Source organism: Pan troglodytes, chromosome 13, assembly GCF_028858775.2.
Source record: "Pan troglodytes isolate AG18354 chromosome 13, NHGRI_mPanTro3-v2.0_pri, whole genome shotgun sequence".
Taxonomy (NCBI): domain Eukaryota; kingdom Metazoa; phylum Chordata; class Mammalia; order Primates; family Hominidae; genus Pan; species Pan troglodytes.
Genome location: NC_072411.2, coordinates 102,963,699 through 102,978,974, shown reverse-complemented (window position 1 = coordinate 102,978,974; position 15,276 = coordinate 102,963,699). Strand labels below are relative to the sequence as shown.

General features: G+C 38.2%; 1 protein-coding gene across 19 annotated transcripts in view; it reads left to right on the top strand.

Annotated features, from left to right (window-relative positions):
* Nucleotides 1-15,276, top strand: part of ORC2 (origin recognition complex subunit 2) — a 53,967-nt gene that overhangs the window by 13,989 nt on the left and 24,702 nt on the right. For 15 of the 19 annotated variants that reach the window (XR_008546856.2, XR_010150185.1, XR_008546855.2 and 12 more), the window contains 5 exons: nucleotides 459-548; nucleotides 7,326-7,418; nucleotides 8,817-8,848; nucleotides 12,123-12,183; nucleotides 14,195-14,388. Coding sequence is in view for 15 of the 19 variants with exons in the window: in XM_054680065.2 (XP_054536040.1) it covers nucleotides 459-548; nucleotides 7,326-7,418; nucleotides 8,817-8,848; nucleotides 12,123-12,183; nucleotides 14,195-14,388 (470 nt within the window). In the remaining 4 variants the exon portion in view is untranslated. The remainder of the gene's footprint in view (nucleotides 1-458; nucleotides 549-7,325; nucleotides 7,419-8,816; nucleotides 8,849-12,122; nucleotides 12,184-14,194; nucleotides 14,389-15,276) is intronic. The other 4 variants (XM_063791484.1, XM_063791483.1, XM_063791485.1 and 1 more) reach the window with 1 other exon arrangement.

Genomic DNA, 15,276 nt, shown 5'->3' with positions numbered 1-15,276 from the left:
CTCAGCCTCCCAAAGTGCTGGGATTACAGGTGTGAGCCACTGCGCCCGGCCAAGAAAGCTTCTACCATAAAACAGCTGTTTAAATCTCAACCTCAACAATTGTACTTTTCATCTTTGCTTCAGAAAATAAATATAACCAAAAAACTCCCTTTAGTCCTCCCTTCCCAGGGACAACTGTTACTAGGAATTGAATGCATATCCCTCTAATCTGGGGTTTTGCTATGGTTTTGTATTTTTACATAGATGTCTGTGTATCTTTGAATAGCATGTTAAAACTTACATAAACAGTTTCATAGCCTGTTTTCTTTACTATGTATTTCCAAATATTTTATATATAAATATAGTTAAATCTTTATGCAAGGCTATGAGGGGTACAAATCTTAAGTTTTTTTGTTAAAATTTTTTTTCTGTTAATTTTGTTCTTTTTTCCTAAATGTATATTGCCTTTTTTCTTTCAGAATCATTGAAAAATGGCTCTGCTACAGGTGGTGGAAATAAAGTTTATTCTTTTCAGAATAGAAAACACTCTGAAAAGATGGCTAAATTAGGTATGTTGCTTTTCTGATTTCTATAACTATTACTCATCTTTCTTAAGGTAGATTTAACCACATTCCCCATGATTATTATACCACTACATTTCCTAAAAGAATGAAGAGAGATTCCCTATGGTTTAGGGAATAATGAGACGTTCCCTAAAAGAAGGATGTTATATTAAGCACAATTAAGTTCATTTGTTTTTTTCATGCTCAGATGTCTTCTGTTTTCAGCTAGATTATAAGCTTCTTGTAGTATGTGCACAGTCTTTGTTTTTCTTTAGTCCTCTCCAAAATATGTAGCTTAGTTTCTTTTTTTTTTTTTTTTTAAAGGTGGAGTCTCACTCTGTTGCCCAAGCTGGAGTGCAGTGGTGCAATCTCGGCTCACTGCAACCTCCGCCTCCTGGGTTCAAGCAATTCTCCTGCCTCAGCCTCCTGAGTAGCTGAGACTACAGGTGTGCTCCACCACACCCGGCTAATTTTTTTGTATTTTTAGTAGAGAAGGGGTTTCACCATGTTGGCCAGGTTGGTCTCAAACTCCAAACCTCAAGTGATCCACCCACCTCGGCTTCCCAAAGTGCTGGGATTACAGGCATGAGCCACCATGCCCGGCCATAGCTTAGTTTCTTCACAAATTTTTTTGAAGTAACAAGTGAGAATCACATAGAGATATTCTGAATTGATTAATAAATAAGAGTTTTGCTGGGCATGGTTGCTCATGACTGTAATCCCAGCACTTTGGGAAGCTGAGGCAGGAGGCAGGCAGATCCCTTGAGGTCAAGAGTTTGAGACCAGCCTGGCTAACATGGTAAAACCCTGTCTCTACTAAAAATAGGAAAAATGAGCCAGGCATGGTGGCACGCGCCTGTAGTCCCAGCTATCCAGGAGGCTGAGGCAGGAGAATCGCTTGAACCTGGGAGGCAGAGGTTGCAGTGAGCTGAGATTGTGCCATTGCACTCCAGCCTGGGTGACAGAGCAAGACTCCATCTCAAAAAACAAACAAACAAAAAACCCCAGAGTTTTACCCCGTATATGGAAAAATGTTGTTTATATTACAGAAAAATGCTTACATAAAATTATTAGTAATGGTCTTCTAACATTTTTCTTACTTGAGTTACCACCTATACCAATTAACACTTCAGTTGCTGATTTTCAGAGAACTAAGCTGTAATAAATTACATATAACCTTAAAATTAAACCATCAATTATTTTTCAAAATTCAGGCCAGGCATGGTAGCTCATGCCTGTAATCTCAGTACTTTGGGTGGCCAAGACAGGAGGATCGCTTGAGGCCAGTAGTTCAGTACCAGCCTGGGCAACATAGCGAAACCCTGTCTCTACAGAAAATTTAAAAATTAGGCTGGGCGCAGTGGCTCACGCCTGTAATCCCAGCACTTTGGGAGGCCGAGGCAGGTGGATCACAAGGTCAGAAGATCGAGACCATCCTGGCTAACACAGTGAAACCCCGTCTCTACTAAAAATACACACACAAAAAAAAATTAGCCGGGCGTGGTGGCAGGCGACTGCAGTCCCAGCTACTCGGGAGGCTGAGGCAGGAGAATGGCGTGAACCTGGAAGGCGGAGCTTGCAGTGAGCCGAGATCGCGCCGCTGCACTCCAGCCTGGGCGACAGAGCGAGACTCAGTCTCAAAAAAAAAAAAAGAAAATTAAAAAATTAGCCAGGCATGGTGGTACATGCCTATAGTCCCAGCTACTTGGGAGGCTGAAGCAGGAGGATGACTTGAGCCTAGGGGTTCAAGGTTGCAGTGAGCCATGATCACACCACTACACTCCAGCCTGGGTGACAGAGTGAAACCCTGTCTCAAAAAAACAAAAACAAAAAAATCAGATGGCACTGTATTTCGATCTTGTGGTATGAGGGGGTCATCATTTTTGAAAGCAGTAAGGAAGGGAAATAATATATGTGAAAGCACTTTGAAAATTATAAAGGTATATAAATATAAAGTTTGGAAATACCAAAAAGTCAGGAACAAAAGTATAATAATTATCCACCTGGTAAATGTAATAGTTGAAAAAGAGGGCTTATAATGTATAATTATAAAACACCTATGGATATTTCTTCAGTGGTTTGTTTTTATTCAATCACTGTAGCCAATGACACATGTAAACATTCAAGGTCAAGTAAAATTAAAATATGTTAAATGTTGACACTGATGAGGAATATATGAGAAGTAATTATAAAACCTGTATTTCTGAATATAAGTTAATCAATTGCCAAAATCAGTTTAGTTTTTCTAAAATGTGTAACATTAAATACATTACTGATTTTGAACATAACATGGTACATACAATAATTTACATTAATTGATGTGTTTCTTAGTATTTATTATCTACATCAAGAAATTAAGTTTTTTTGGTTAGTCGCGGTGGCTCACTCCTGTAATCCCAGCACTTTGGGAGGCCGAGGTAGGTGGATCACTTGAGGTCAGGAGTTCAAGACCAGCCTGGCCAACATGGTGAAACCCAGCCCTACTAAAAATACAAAAATTAGCTGGGTGTGGTGGCACACACCTATAATTCTGGCTACCTGGGAGGCTGAGGCAGGAGAATCACTTGAACCCAGAACGTGGAGGTTGCAGTGAGCCAAGATTGCACCACTGCACTCCAGCCTGGGTGACAGAAAGAGACTCCATCTGAAAAAACAAGAAATTAAGTTTTTAAATCTATAAAAATGACTGAATCCTGTATAGGAGCACTGAGAAACCAGAGAAGAAATGCTGATGTAATAATTAGAAAGATAAAATAGACAGCAAGACCAAAATGAAACCCTAGGACAATGGTGCAGGACAAAGAAATACCACTGGAGAAAGAGGAGAATTATTATTGTAAAGTGAAATAGAACTCACAGGAGTAATCAAGTAGTAGTTCTCCATTTGGAGAATTAGCATGCTCATAACTTAAAGATGATAATGTGTTGTATTTGTAAGCGCTGCATAAAACTGGAATATTATCCTCATTCTGCGCATTTCTGTCATCACATCTGAAAGAAATACACATTTTAAAGCCATGAGAAGATAGTTTTATAGATATTTCGTCTTTATTATTATGACCATGAAATTTCAGGAATGCAATTTGACAGACTGATCAGACTTTCCAAAATCTTTGTTTAGTTATGATGCTCTTTAATGAATTTCATTGACTCATTAAGTATTGTTGCTAATTGTGTTTACATCTAAATATATCAGTAAAATAGAATGCCTTAATATTTAATAAATAACATGATCTGCCAGAAAATCATATGTTATTCTGAGTATAAATGATGATTTTGGCCAGGCATGGTAGCTCACACCTATAATCCCAACACTTTGAGAGGAAAAGGCAAGAGGATCACTTAAGCCCAGGAGTTTGAGACCAGCCCATGCAACATAGTGAGACCTTGTCTCTATAAAAAAAAAATAAAAAATAAAAAAAAAAGATTTTCATATAATTGGGCTAACCAAGATATAGGGCTAGAAATAGACTATAAGTTAGATAGGAAGGCTTTGTAAAATACAGAGAATGTATCTAGAGTAAGAAAATAAATGTAAACAAAAGAGCAAAAGTAGAAGTACCAGGTAGAGAAGAAAGTGAGGAGTTCAATCAGGCTGGAGAAATAAATGGGTAAATTAAAAATAGATTGAGATCCAGCAATCCCGCTACTAGATATATACCCAAAGGGTATGAAATGAGTATGTCAAAGAGATATCTGCACTCCCGTGTTCATTGCAGTATTATTTTGCAATATCCAGGATATGGAATCAAGCTAAATGTTCATCAACAGAGGAGCAGATAAATATAAATGAGGTAAAAGAAAATAAGTATCTTTTTTAAAAAATTAGAAAATAGATTGGTTAGATAGGACCAGATAATAGACTAATCTAAAGCTATCATTAGACAGAGACCAGTTTATTGTGTAAAATACAATATAGATGAATTAATAGAATAATGAATATAAAGATACAAAATTTATGCCCTGTTTTTTTTTGCAAGCCCACAAATAATATCATAATTTTTTTTTAAGGGTCTCACTGTATTGCCCAGGCTGGAACGTGTGGTATAATCTTGGCTCGCTGCAACTTCCATGTCCTGGGCTCAAGCGATTTTCCTGTCTCAGCTTCCTTTCCTCAGTGTCCCTTTAGCTCGGGCTAAAGTCACACGCCACCACACCTGGCTAATTTTTCTATTCTTTTGTAGAGACAGAGTTTCTTCATGTTGCCCAGTCTGGTCTCGAACTCCTAGACTCAAGTGATCCACCCACCTCGGTCTCCCAAAGTGCTGGGATTATAGGCTTGAGCCACCATGTCCAGGCCTAATTTTCTATTAATAGAGTCAACAGTCATGCCATTACATTTCATTTAATATCATCAAAAACAAATACGACATAGGAGCAAGAAAAGAATAAAAACTGTACACATGCATTGAAAGTGTGCATGTAGATGATTAATACAGAGCAAAGGTCAGCCAGCTTTTTCTGTAAAGGGCCAGACAGTAAATATTTTCAGCTCTGTGAGCTAGACAGTCTCTGTTGTGACTACTGAACTTGGCTGTTGTAGCTGAAAAGCAGCCACAGACAATATGTATGCATGGTGTGGCTACATAAAACTGTACTTAAAACAAGTGGAAAGGCTGGGTTTGGCCCCATAGACTTATAGCTTGCTGACCCGTGACATAAAGAAACACTGTAACTTTTTGCCATTCATAGTCATAACTAAACAAAAAGTTATGTGTTAAATAGTGATTCACCGCTGGGCGTGGTGACTCATGCTTGTAATCTTAGCACTTTGAGAGGCCGAGGTGGGAGGAGAACTTGAGGCCAGGAGTTTGAGACCAGCCTGAGCAACATAGGAAGACCCAGTCTCTACAAAAATTTAAAAATTAGCTAGGCATGGTGGCGCACGCCTGTGGTCCCAGCTATTTGGGAGTTTGAGGTGGGAGGATTGCTTGGGCCCAGGAGGTCAAGGCTGCAGTGAGCCATGATCACGCCAGTGTACTCCTGGGCGACAGGTAGTTGTACTAGGCATTGTGCCTGGTGCTTATTAGACATGTTGAGTCATCCAAGAGGTGTTGGAATGTCTGCCTATCTCTGTGTGCTCACAAAAATGACTATCTTAGCCAGGCGCGGTGGCTCACACCTGTAATCCCAGCACGTTGGGAGGCCAAGGCAGGCAGATCACGAGGTCAGGAGTTTGAGACTAGCCTGGCCAGCATGGTGAAACCCCCGCTCTACTAAAAATACAAAAAATTAGGTGGGCATGATGGCACACATGTGTAATCCCAGCTACTCAGGAGGCTGGATAATTGCTTGAACCTGGGAGGCAGAGGTTGCAGTGAGCTGAGATCGCACCACTGCACTCCAGCCTGGGCGACAGAGCAAGACTCTATCTCAAAAAAAAGAGACTATCTTGTTCTTAATCCTCTTCAATTCTTCCTTTTTCTTCTTTTCTCCCTGGCTCCTTGGTAGTTTAATAGTTATTTAAAATCAGGTGGAGCATTTTTATGTTTCAGTATAAAATCAAAATGATCTCAGCTAAGTTGCTTTTGTTGCTTCTTTTCATATGAAGTTTTTTCCCTATCCTGTGAATCAGCCTTTAATCCAAAAATGACATAAAGAGAAGAGCAAGGACTGAGCCTTAAGTATGCCTAGAATGTTGAGGAGGCTGAGGACAGTGAAGAAGAGATGGAATAACCACAACCAGTAGCTTGGGAACCAGGATAATGTCATAAGACTCAAATGGAGGAATTAATATCAAGGGAAGATTAAAAAAAAAAAACGTAGTGAATCATATAGAAGACCGAAGAGATTAAGAAAGAAGAAGCAGCCAATTCATTTGTAGAGATTGTTATGAGTATTTTGGGTCAGTTTCAAGATTGGAGGATAAAAATGGGGGCAGGTTAGAAAGGTTTAGGAGCCAGTAAAATGGCTTTCACTTGTACAAATTTAAGTACACCTTCTCCATTTAGAGAAAAAAAGAAAAAAAGCAGTTAATTTGGTATGTGCCCTTTTTCTTAGTGAACAGTGTCCCAGTGTGAGAGTTAACTTGGAAAAGGTAAATCTGTTTCTTCATCTGGGTTCATTTTCCACATGCCTCTCATGGTGTGAGTGTGAGAGCATCATTAAAGATAACACTTATATTTTTTTATTTAAAATGGCCTCTATTATAAGTGATTTGGTCTTTGATCTTTAGAAAAAAAAAGCGAGAGAAAGAAAATGGTTAAAGTAAAAATAAAATGGCCCCTAAACAAAAGACCACTATTTCATTTATTCTCGGTTGAAGAAATGGCCATCTGTTCAACACTCTATTTTATGTATTATTTATATGTATTATAGACTTTTTGGCACAAAATAAACTGTTCACACTTTATGGAAGATTTAAAAGATTTTAAAGTATAATTTTAACTCTGCACAGTTTTCACTTGATTTTAGATCTCACTTTCTGGCCCTTCTTTCTCACCCCCCATCAAAGATGTGCCTCAACTATGTATGGTAAGAAATGAAAGGAACATAAATGGTTGATGGAGAGGAGAGTATGGTAATTAGAGAAAGCAGCATGGTCAAAGTTAGTTATTTGTATTTTTTTTAAAGAAATCTGTGGGTAATATGAAGGAAAATTTGAAGATTCTGGGAAGACAGCTAATAAAGGTGAAAGCAGTATTACTCCTAATATGGGTAGGATTATTTTTCTGATAAAAGTAACAGAGGTTTTTAAAGAATTTTTGTAAGCGTAATAAGGTTATTTCCCTCTTTATCTACTGTTGTCCTTTAAAAGGTTTTTATATATTTCTTTGTTTACAGCTTCAGAACTAGCAAAAACACCAAAAAAAAGTGTTTCATTCAGTTTGAAGAATGATCCTGAGATTACGATAAACGTTCCTCAAAGTAGCAAGGGTAAGACATTACATTAGTTCTTTGAAAAGAGTTTTCATAGTTGCTTCAAGATAGAGCATGTTACTTTTTTCCTTGTTTGTGAATTTTTATATATTTTCTTCTTTTCTGAAAATTCATTCAACAAAATGCAATTAATATTTCAACTCATGTACCTTAGTATACCCGTGTTTAGCAGTCAGTAAGAGGGAAAAATATCTGTGCTAACTGAAGTTGTGCAAATTGACAGGGTTAACCAGAAATAGTCTTTAAGTCCTGTTGTCATTTGCTTGAGTTAGCCAATTATTTATAGAAGATTTGGCTTTGGGAAATACTATATGAAATAAGGCGTTTGGAGTTTGGAAGTCCTACAGATTGTGGAGCAGCTGTTTTTGAATGATCCATTCTAACTAGATTAAAAAGTGTACATTTTGTTGCTCTTTATTTATATTTTTCTTTTTGTTTTTGAACACCAATGTCACTTGCCGACATTTCTGTTTTTTTCATTTTTTAGAGACGGGGTCTCGCTATGTTGCCCAGGCTGAAGTGCATTGGCTATTCACAGGCACAATTACAGCACACTATTAAAGCCTTGAACTCCTGGGCTCAAGTGATCCTCTAGCCTCAGCCTCTCGTGTAACAGGGCCTATAAATAGCACACCGCATTGTGTCTGGCTCCATTGTACTTTTTTTTTTTTTTTTTTTTTTTTTGAGAAGGAGTCTCGCTTTTCACCCAGGCTGGAGTGCTGGAGTGCAGTGGTGTGATCTTGGCTCATTGCAACCTCTGCCTTCTGGGTTCAAGCAATTCTCCTGCCTCAGACTCCTGAGTAGCTGGGATTACAGGTACCTGCCAACATGCCCAGCTAATTTTTGCATTTTTAGTAGAAATGGGGTTTCACCCTGTTGGTCAGGCTGTTTTCTAACTCCTGACCTCAAGCGATCCTCCTGCCTTGGCCTCCCAAGGTGCTGGGATTACGGGCGTGAGCCACCACTCCTGGACAGTTGTACTTTTCAATAATCAAAATTTAAAAGGGCTCCGTTTTTCTTGTTAGAATGCTACAGAAATGCAGGAAGTAGCTGTTAAAAATATGAGTAATCATGAAACTAATAGTGATAATCCTCCGGTAGAGATGGAAGTAATTTATAATTCAGTAATAATGTGGTGGCTTCTATGTAGAAGCTGCAACTTTGCTTTTTTTTTTTTTTAATTTTTAATTTTTTGAATAGACACAGGATCACGCTATGATGCCCAGGTTGGTCTTGAACTCCTGGCCTCAAGCAATCTTCCTGCCTTGCCTCCCAAAGTGCTGGGATTACAGATGTGAGCCACCATGCCCGGCAAACTTTACTTTTAATGAAACTAGACCACAATGAAAAGTGAAGTGTCCGTAGTAAGTCATGGCTTTTTGTTTCATTCTTTAGGCCATTCTGCTTCAGACAAGGTTCAGCCGAAGGTAAGCAATTGACTAAAAAGCAAAAGCCTTAGTGTTACAAAGTAAGACATGATGAAAAATTGCCAGAAATTCAATGAAAAAATTGATCTCTTAATTTATATAGTGCTTTGTAATTTACGGATATTTGGCAGTTAAATACCTAACTTATAGGTGGAGAATTTGAGGTTCAGAGAGGTAAAGTGACTTGTGTGAGTTCACTTGACTAGGAAGGAGAACAGCTAGAAAATGAAGCCAGGCTTCCCAGACCCAACTGTTGTGCTTTTTCTGCTGTGTGTAGCTGGCCTGAAAATGTTTAGGGTTTTGCTTTTATGTATCATGTTCTGTTTCATTTGCAGGGGGAAGAGGGCAGTGTTGTGCAGTTTGATCCCAAGATGCATTAGATCCATTACTCTATCTTTTTATCTCCTCCTTTGTGGGGTTTTTTCTTTGTTTGCTTGTTTGTTTTTGAGACGGAGTCTTACTCTGTCGCCCAGGCTGGAGTGCAGTGGCGTGGTCTCGGCTCACTGCAACCTCCACCTTCCAGGTTCAAGTGATTCTTACACCTCAGCCTCCTGAGTAGCTGGGATTACAGGTGTGCACCACCATGCTTGGCTAATTTTTGTATTTTTAGTAGAGGCAAGGCTTCACCATGTTGGCCAGGCTGGTCTTGAACTCCTGACCTCAAGTGATCCACCCACCTGGGCCTCTCAAAGTACTGGGATTTCAGGTGTGAGCCACCACGCCTGGCCTCCTTTGTGTTTTTGTGGTATAATTTTCTCATTATGCCTTTTCAAGTGGTGAGTGTTCCATGAAAGGGCCATATATGCAAAGCATCCCCCAAATGCCAAAGGAGCCAAGAAACCAAAGGACAAGGCAGACAAGTTTAGTTTGTCTGTAAAGGGTATTTTATTAGAGACAGAAGCATGGTCTTGGGCAGCCACAAGACAGGTAGCTCTCTGCACTGTTACTCCCCAGACCCACGGCTTACCTACCATAAGGAAAGGGTATACATGTTCCAGCAAGATAATTAAAGGCAACCCTCTTTAATTGTCAAGAGGGCAAGAATGCTATATGCATTGTAGCCAGTAATTTGTGTGATAATATCAAGGTTGACATGTTCTTTCACAGAAGGCAAGTACATAAAGTAGGAATCAGGAGGCATTCATGAGACTGGGGCTAATCAGAAGTTAACGTGATGGATTAGCATCCAAGATGGAGTCACTTTTGTCTCCACAGTCAGTATAGACATTTAAGGCCATGGTTATGGCCTGTGCAGGAATGTCCTATTTAGACAAGTCTAGGTATGGGATTAGACATGCCAGACTTTCATTTGTCTTTAATAATGCTTTTTTCTTATGTCTTGTGTGTTGTATCACTATAAAAGGAAAAAAACTCATTGCCATAATCTAATCAAGAATTTAGATTATTCTTTCTCAAGTTATAGATTATAACCCATTAGAAGATATTGTCAGCTCTCCCAAAAAACCAGAAAAACCTGTTGATGAAAAAAAGCTACCTATCACAATAAGAGACAACATGGTTGTGACAGAATCTTAGTGTACTGTCTTAGAAAAGCAAGTTCAAGAGAAAATATGTATAGGGCTTGGGGATCCTGGGCTCAAGTGGCTTAAAGCAGGTTTTTCAAAATGGTAAACTGATTGGGATTGGGCAAAGTTAGGGACATGATATTTTAGGATTGGTAGACACAGTGAAGATCGTGTCTTAAAGTGTATCTTGATAACTAAACTGTTGATAAGATAAGCTGTTTGCCCTAGGAGTAATCTGTTGTCCTGATAGGGAGAATAGTTTGCCCAAATGAGCAAACTGTCAAGAGAGATTAGTTTGCAGAAATTTTCTATAGCAAGTAGGAAAATTATTTATTAGTCTTGTCTTTTTGAGCAGGAATTTTCTGCAGTGGTTATTTTGACACAGGTGTTGTGAATTCTCAGACTTAAGCTGTGTAGATATATATAAGTTATCTCAATACTCAATCTTGAAATCAGTTTAATAGGACATAAACTGCATTTTTAACAAATGAAGTAGAACAGAATTTTAAATTTCTGTTTTATAATTTTTTTTAGTTATATATACACGTGTACGGGGTCAAGATGACAAAATGTAAAAATTTTTGAGGATCTTGATCAAAAAATTTGAGACATACTGTAATTCCATTGGTAAGGGATTAGCTCAGTTATTAGAGTACTATTCTTTTTTTTTTTTTTCCCCCCCTGAGGAAGAGTTTCACTGTGTTGTCCAGGCTGGAGTCCAGTGACGTGATCTCGGCTCACCGCAATCTCCACCTCCCAGGTTCAAGCAGTTGTCCTGCCTCAACCTCTCGAGTAGCTGGGATTACAGGCATGCACCAGCACGCCCGGCTAATTTTGTATTTCTAGTAGAGACGGGATTTCTCCATGTTGGTCAGGCTGGTCTCAAACTCCCGACCTCAGGTGATCTGCCCGCCTTGGCCTCCCAAAATGCTGGGATTACACAGGCATGAGCCACTGCGCCCGGCTTAGAGTACTATTCTTAAAATCAAATCAGATTTTAATGACACCAGCAATCTATCACAAGACAATAAACTTAAATTTTTTTTGTCATATTGTCATGTTGACAAAATCACAGGGTACTTTAACTTTTTTATCAGTACTATTAGAAATTTACAGGTATATAACAGTGGATGTTTTAATGTGCTAACAACTTATGGTATTAAAGTATTCTATAAAAAAACAGACTTTGTACTTCTATAAAAAGTTACAATTTTTTAAATACAGAAAGTGTAAATCTCTCTTTCTCTCCTCAAAGAATGTAATACTTTAACACCAGTAAATTTCTAGCACATTAAAAGGCCCATTGCCATATACATAGGGGTGCCCGTTCCCTTTCATACTTATGATTGCTACATAATACTATCTTTTAAAAAAATACTCCATTGGGCCGGGCGCTGTGGCTCACACCCATAATCCCAGTACTTTGGGAGGCTAAGGTGGGCGGTTCACTTGAGGTCAGGAGTTTTGAGACCAGCCTGGCCAACATGGTGAGACCCTGTCTCTGCTAAAAATACAAAAATTATCTGGGTGTGGTGGCACGTGCCTATAATCACAGCTACTTGGGAGTCTGAGGCAGGAGAATGGTTTGAACCCATTTGTCATAATCTTCTAGTTCTAGGAACTAAGCTCATCTAGTTCTAATGCAGTCTATTGAAAGCAAAATATTTTTCTTTTTTTCTAGCCTCTTTCACTCAGATCAGTCATTAATTTCCATGTTATTATTTAATGCTTTTTCTACTTTTAAACAGAACAATGACAAAAGTGAATTTCTGTCAACAGCACCTCGTAGTCTAAGAAAAAGATTAATAGGTACGTATTTGTTTTTACATGACTTTTTATAAAAAGTAGCATCTAAACAAGAGGCAATAATAGTTAAGTGTATAGGTTCTAGACTTAGACTGCTTGGTGTTTTGAATCTTTGGCTTTTAGTTGCAACACTTAGCACCATGTCTTTCACATTGTAGTCAGTGTATATTGAAGTCAGCTAAAAGGTCTTTCCAATGAAATAACATGCCTTTTAATTGTTTTGAGACAGTTTGGAAATTATTCTATTGATTTATTTGGAAATTTTATAATGAAATAATATTAAATATTCATAGTTGTACTGAATGCTAAACAAAGTCAAGTAAACAGACGTAGCTTCTGCCTTCTAGGAAATTAAAAATCGTTTCAGATTTTTGAATATTTAACTTTGAGGCAAATGACTGGACCTTTATATATCAGGAAGATGTCAACACCTTTCATAATGTTGACCCTTGACAATAATAGTATTAGCCAACATTGTTAAATTCAGCCTAACATCAGGGCTTCATACTTCATAGCCCTTTCTTTTCAAGGTATGGATTTCATAGAGTTGTTAAAACTGTATTTTTAATCACCATAAAATTGGTAATGCTAAATGATTTGGTATATTAAAGCAGTAAAAGATCTGTATAGTTGTGATTGTTATTTCATGTCAACTATATCCATGTCTTATGTTTTCTCCTCATCCCAAAGATGGGTTGTTTTTTAGAGAGAAGGTGAACTTCCCTCTTCCTTCTTAATCACCACAAAATATATATACCTACATGGAGGAAGCATACATGTAAAAAAGGTAGAGATACTTTCTGGTACCTGCCACCACTTCTAACTGTACATGTACCATGAGCAGCAGTCAATGCACACCTGAATCTGCTGAGCTATATATGCCCACAAAATCAAGCCTTTTTTTTTCTTTTTTTTTAATATCTACATTTGTTACATGCTGACTTGGGATAATCCTCTGCAGTATATCTATTGTTCAGAATAAATATGCTGATTTGTTTAAAGTTTTTTCACTCATATTTTGGAAGTTAGCTTTTAAAAACAGTTTTATGCCTGTTTAGTGTGAAACTGGCTTTATTCTTATTTGATAAATGTAAAACTAGCTATATTATTTCTGGGGAGTTGTAGGGATGAGGTTGTGGTTTGTTTAAAAAGATAATTCTTGAATCAACTCTGGGATGTTGTATGTGTATGTATTAGTAATAATTATAATCATAAGTACCATTTATTGAGTGCTATATTAGTTAGTATGACGTTTTCAGTAGGCAGCAACAGAAAATTCTATAATGGTAGTTTAAGCCATAGACATTTAAGTATCTCACATCAAAACAAGTATGGAGATGCAAGTTCCATGGTTGATGTGACTTAACAGTATCATTAAGGACCCAGATTCTTCCTATCTTTTACTCTGCCACCAGCATTTTTCATCTTTAGGTTTGATACTTCATATTGCAAAATGGCTTTCATAGCTTTAAACGATGGGTATAAATAGGGGCTTTTCTTCCGTAATTGAGGAAAATCTTTCTCAGAAGCTGCCAGCTATTTTCCCTCAATTCACTGGTCAAGGGGTCACATAGTCAACCATAGTTGGAGCGGAGGCTGGGAAAGCAGGTACCTAGAAGAGGAAAAAGGCAGTTACCATGATTCATCCCCTAGGTTGGGGCATATTGCCATATTTTGCAAAATTGGAGTTCTGTTAGCAAGGAAGAGGGAAGGAGAACGGTGTTAGGTATGATTAACAATTTCTATCACAGTTCCTGTGTGTCAGGCATTATTAGTGGCTTTATATACATTTCAATGTAATCTTCCTAATGGTTTATTAAACTATGTACTATTAATTTGATAAATAAACTGGTGCTGAGAGAATTTGTTAATTAGCTCTGGTGAAATCATGAGCAGGTAATGACAAAACCAGAATTCAGACTCTTACTACAGAGCCCCCACTCTTTGCTGTACCCCACAATGCCTCTCTTGTCAAACCATGAAATTGTCCGAATTGCTATTTTTCCCCCCACAGTTCCAAGGTCTCATTCTGACAGTGAAAGCGAATATTCTGCTTCCAACTCAGAGGATGATGAAGGGGTTGCACAGGAACATGAAGAGGACACTAATGCAGTCATATTCAGCCAAAAGATTCAAGCTCAGAATAGAGTAGTTTCAACTCCTGTTTGCAAAGAAACACCTTCTAAGAGAATGAAAAGAGATAAAACAGTAAGTGAAGAGAGAGACTTTAACCTTAAAGAAAAATTGTGTAATATTTCAAAGATAGGCTACCCTAAGAGATCCACATCTTTCAAAATAATATTTTTTCATCACTTTTCTATATTTTCTCAGCCTTCCACATAAATTCCCACATATATTTGTTTCTACTTCTGGGCTTTTCTGGCCTGTCTACATATTCATGAATTAATACCATAGTATATGCTAAATAGTATATGCTAAAAGTGACATCTCAATTCCATTGTATAAAAATGAACTTTTTAGGCTGGGCACAGTGGCTCATGCCTGTAATCCCAGCACTTTGGGAGGCCAAGGCGGGTGGATCACCTGAGGTCAGGAGTTCGAGACCAGCCTGGCCAACATGGTGAAACCCTGTCTCTACTGAAAACACAAAAATTAACCAGGTGTGGTGTTGTGTGCCTGTAATCCCAGCTACCCGGGAAGCTGAAGCAGGAGAATTGCTGGAACCCAGGAGGCAGAGGCTGTAGTGAGCCGAGATCATGCCATTGCACTCTAGCCTGGGCAATAAGAATGAAACTCCGTCTCAAAAATAAATAAATAAATTTTTAAATAAGCTATGGGATTAGAATAAAAAATAACAAAAATAAAAAATGAACTTTTAAGTAAATATTGATTGGACAATTGGAGGCATGAGTTCTCAGTGTATCTTGTTTTTGTACCATTGTCAATGTATTCAGGTCAGTGTAATGAATGATGTGGCTAGGGACCCATGTTGAGTCATTTGGAAGAACATTGCAGGCACCTTGGTTTTAGAAAAGGCTAATTATCCTGGTGCTCTGTCTAAAGGTTCAGAGCAATTGAGGAGCCTACTGCTTAAATAGCTTTCTGTCCCTTCCTTACCACCCTAGAGTTTAGTCC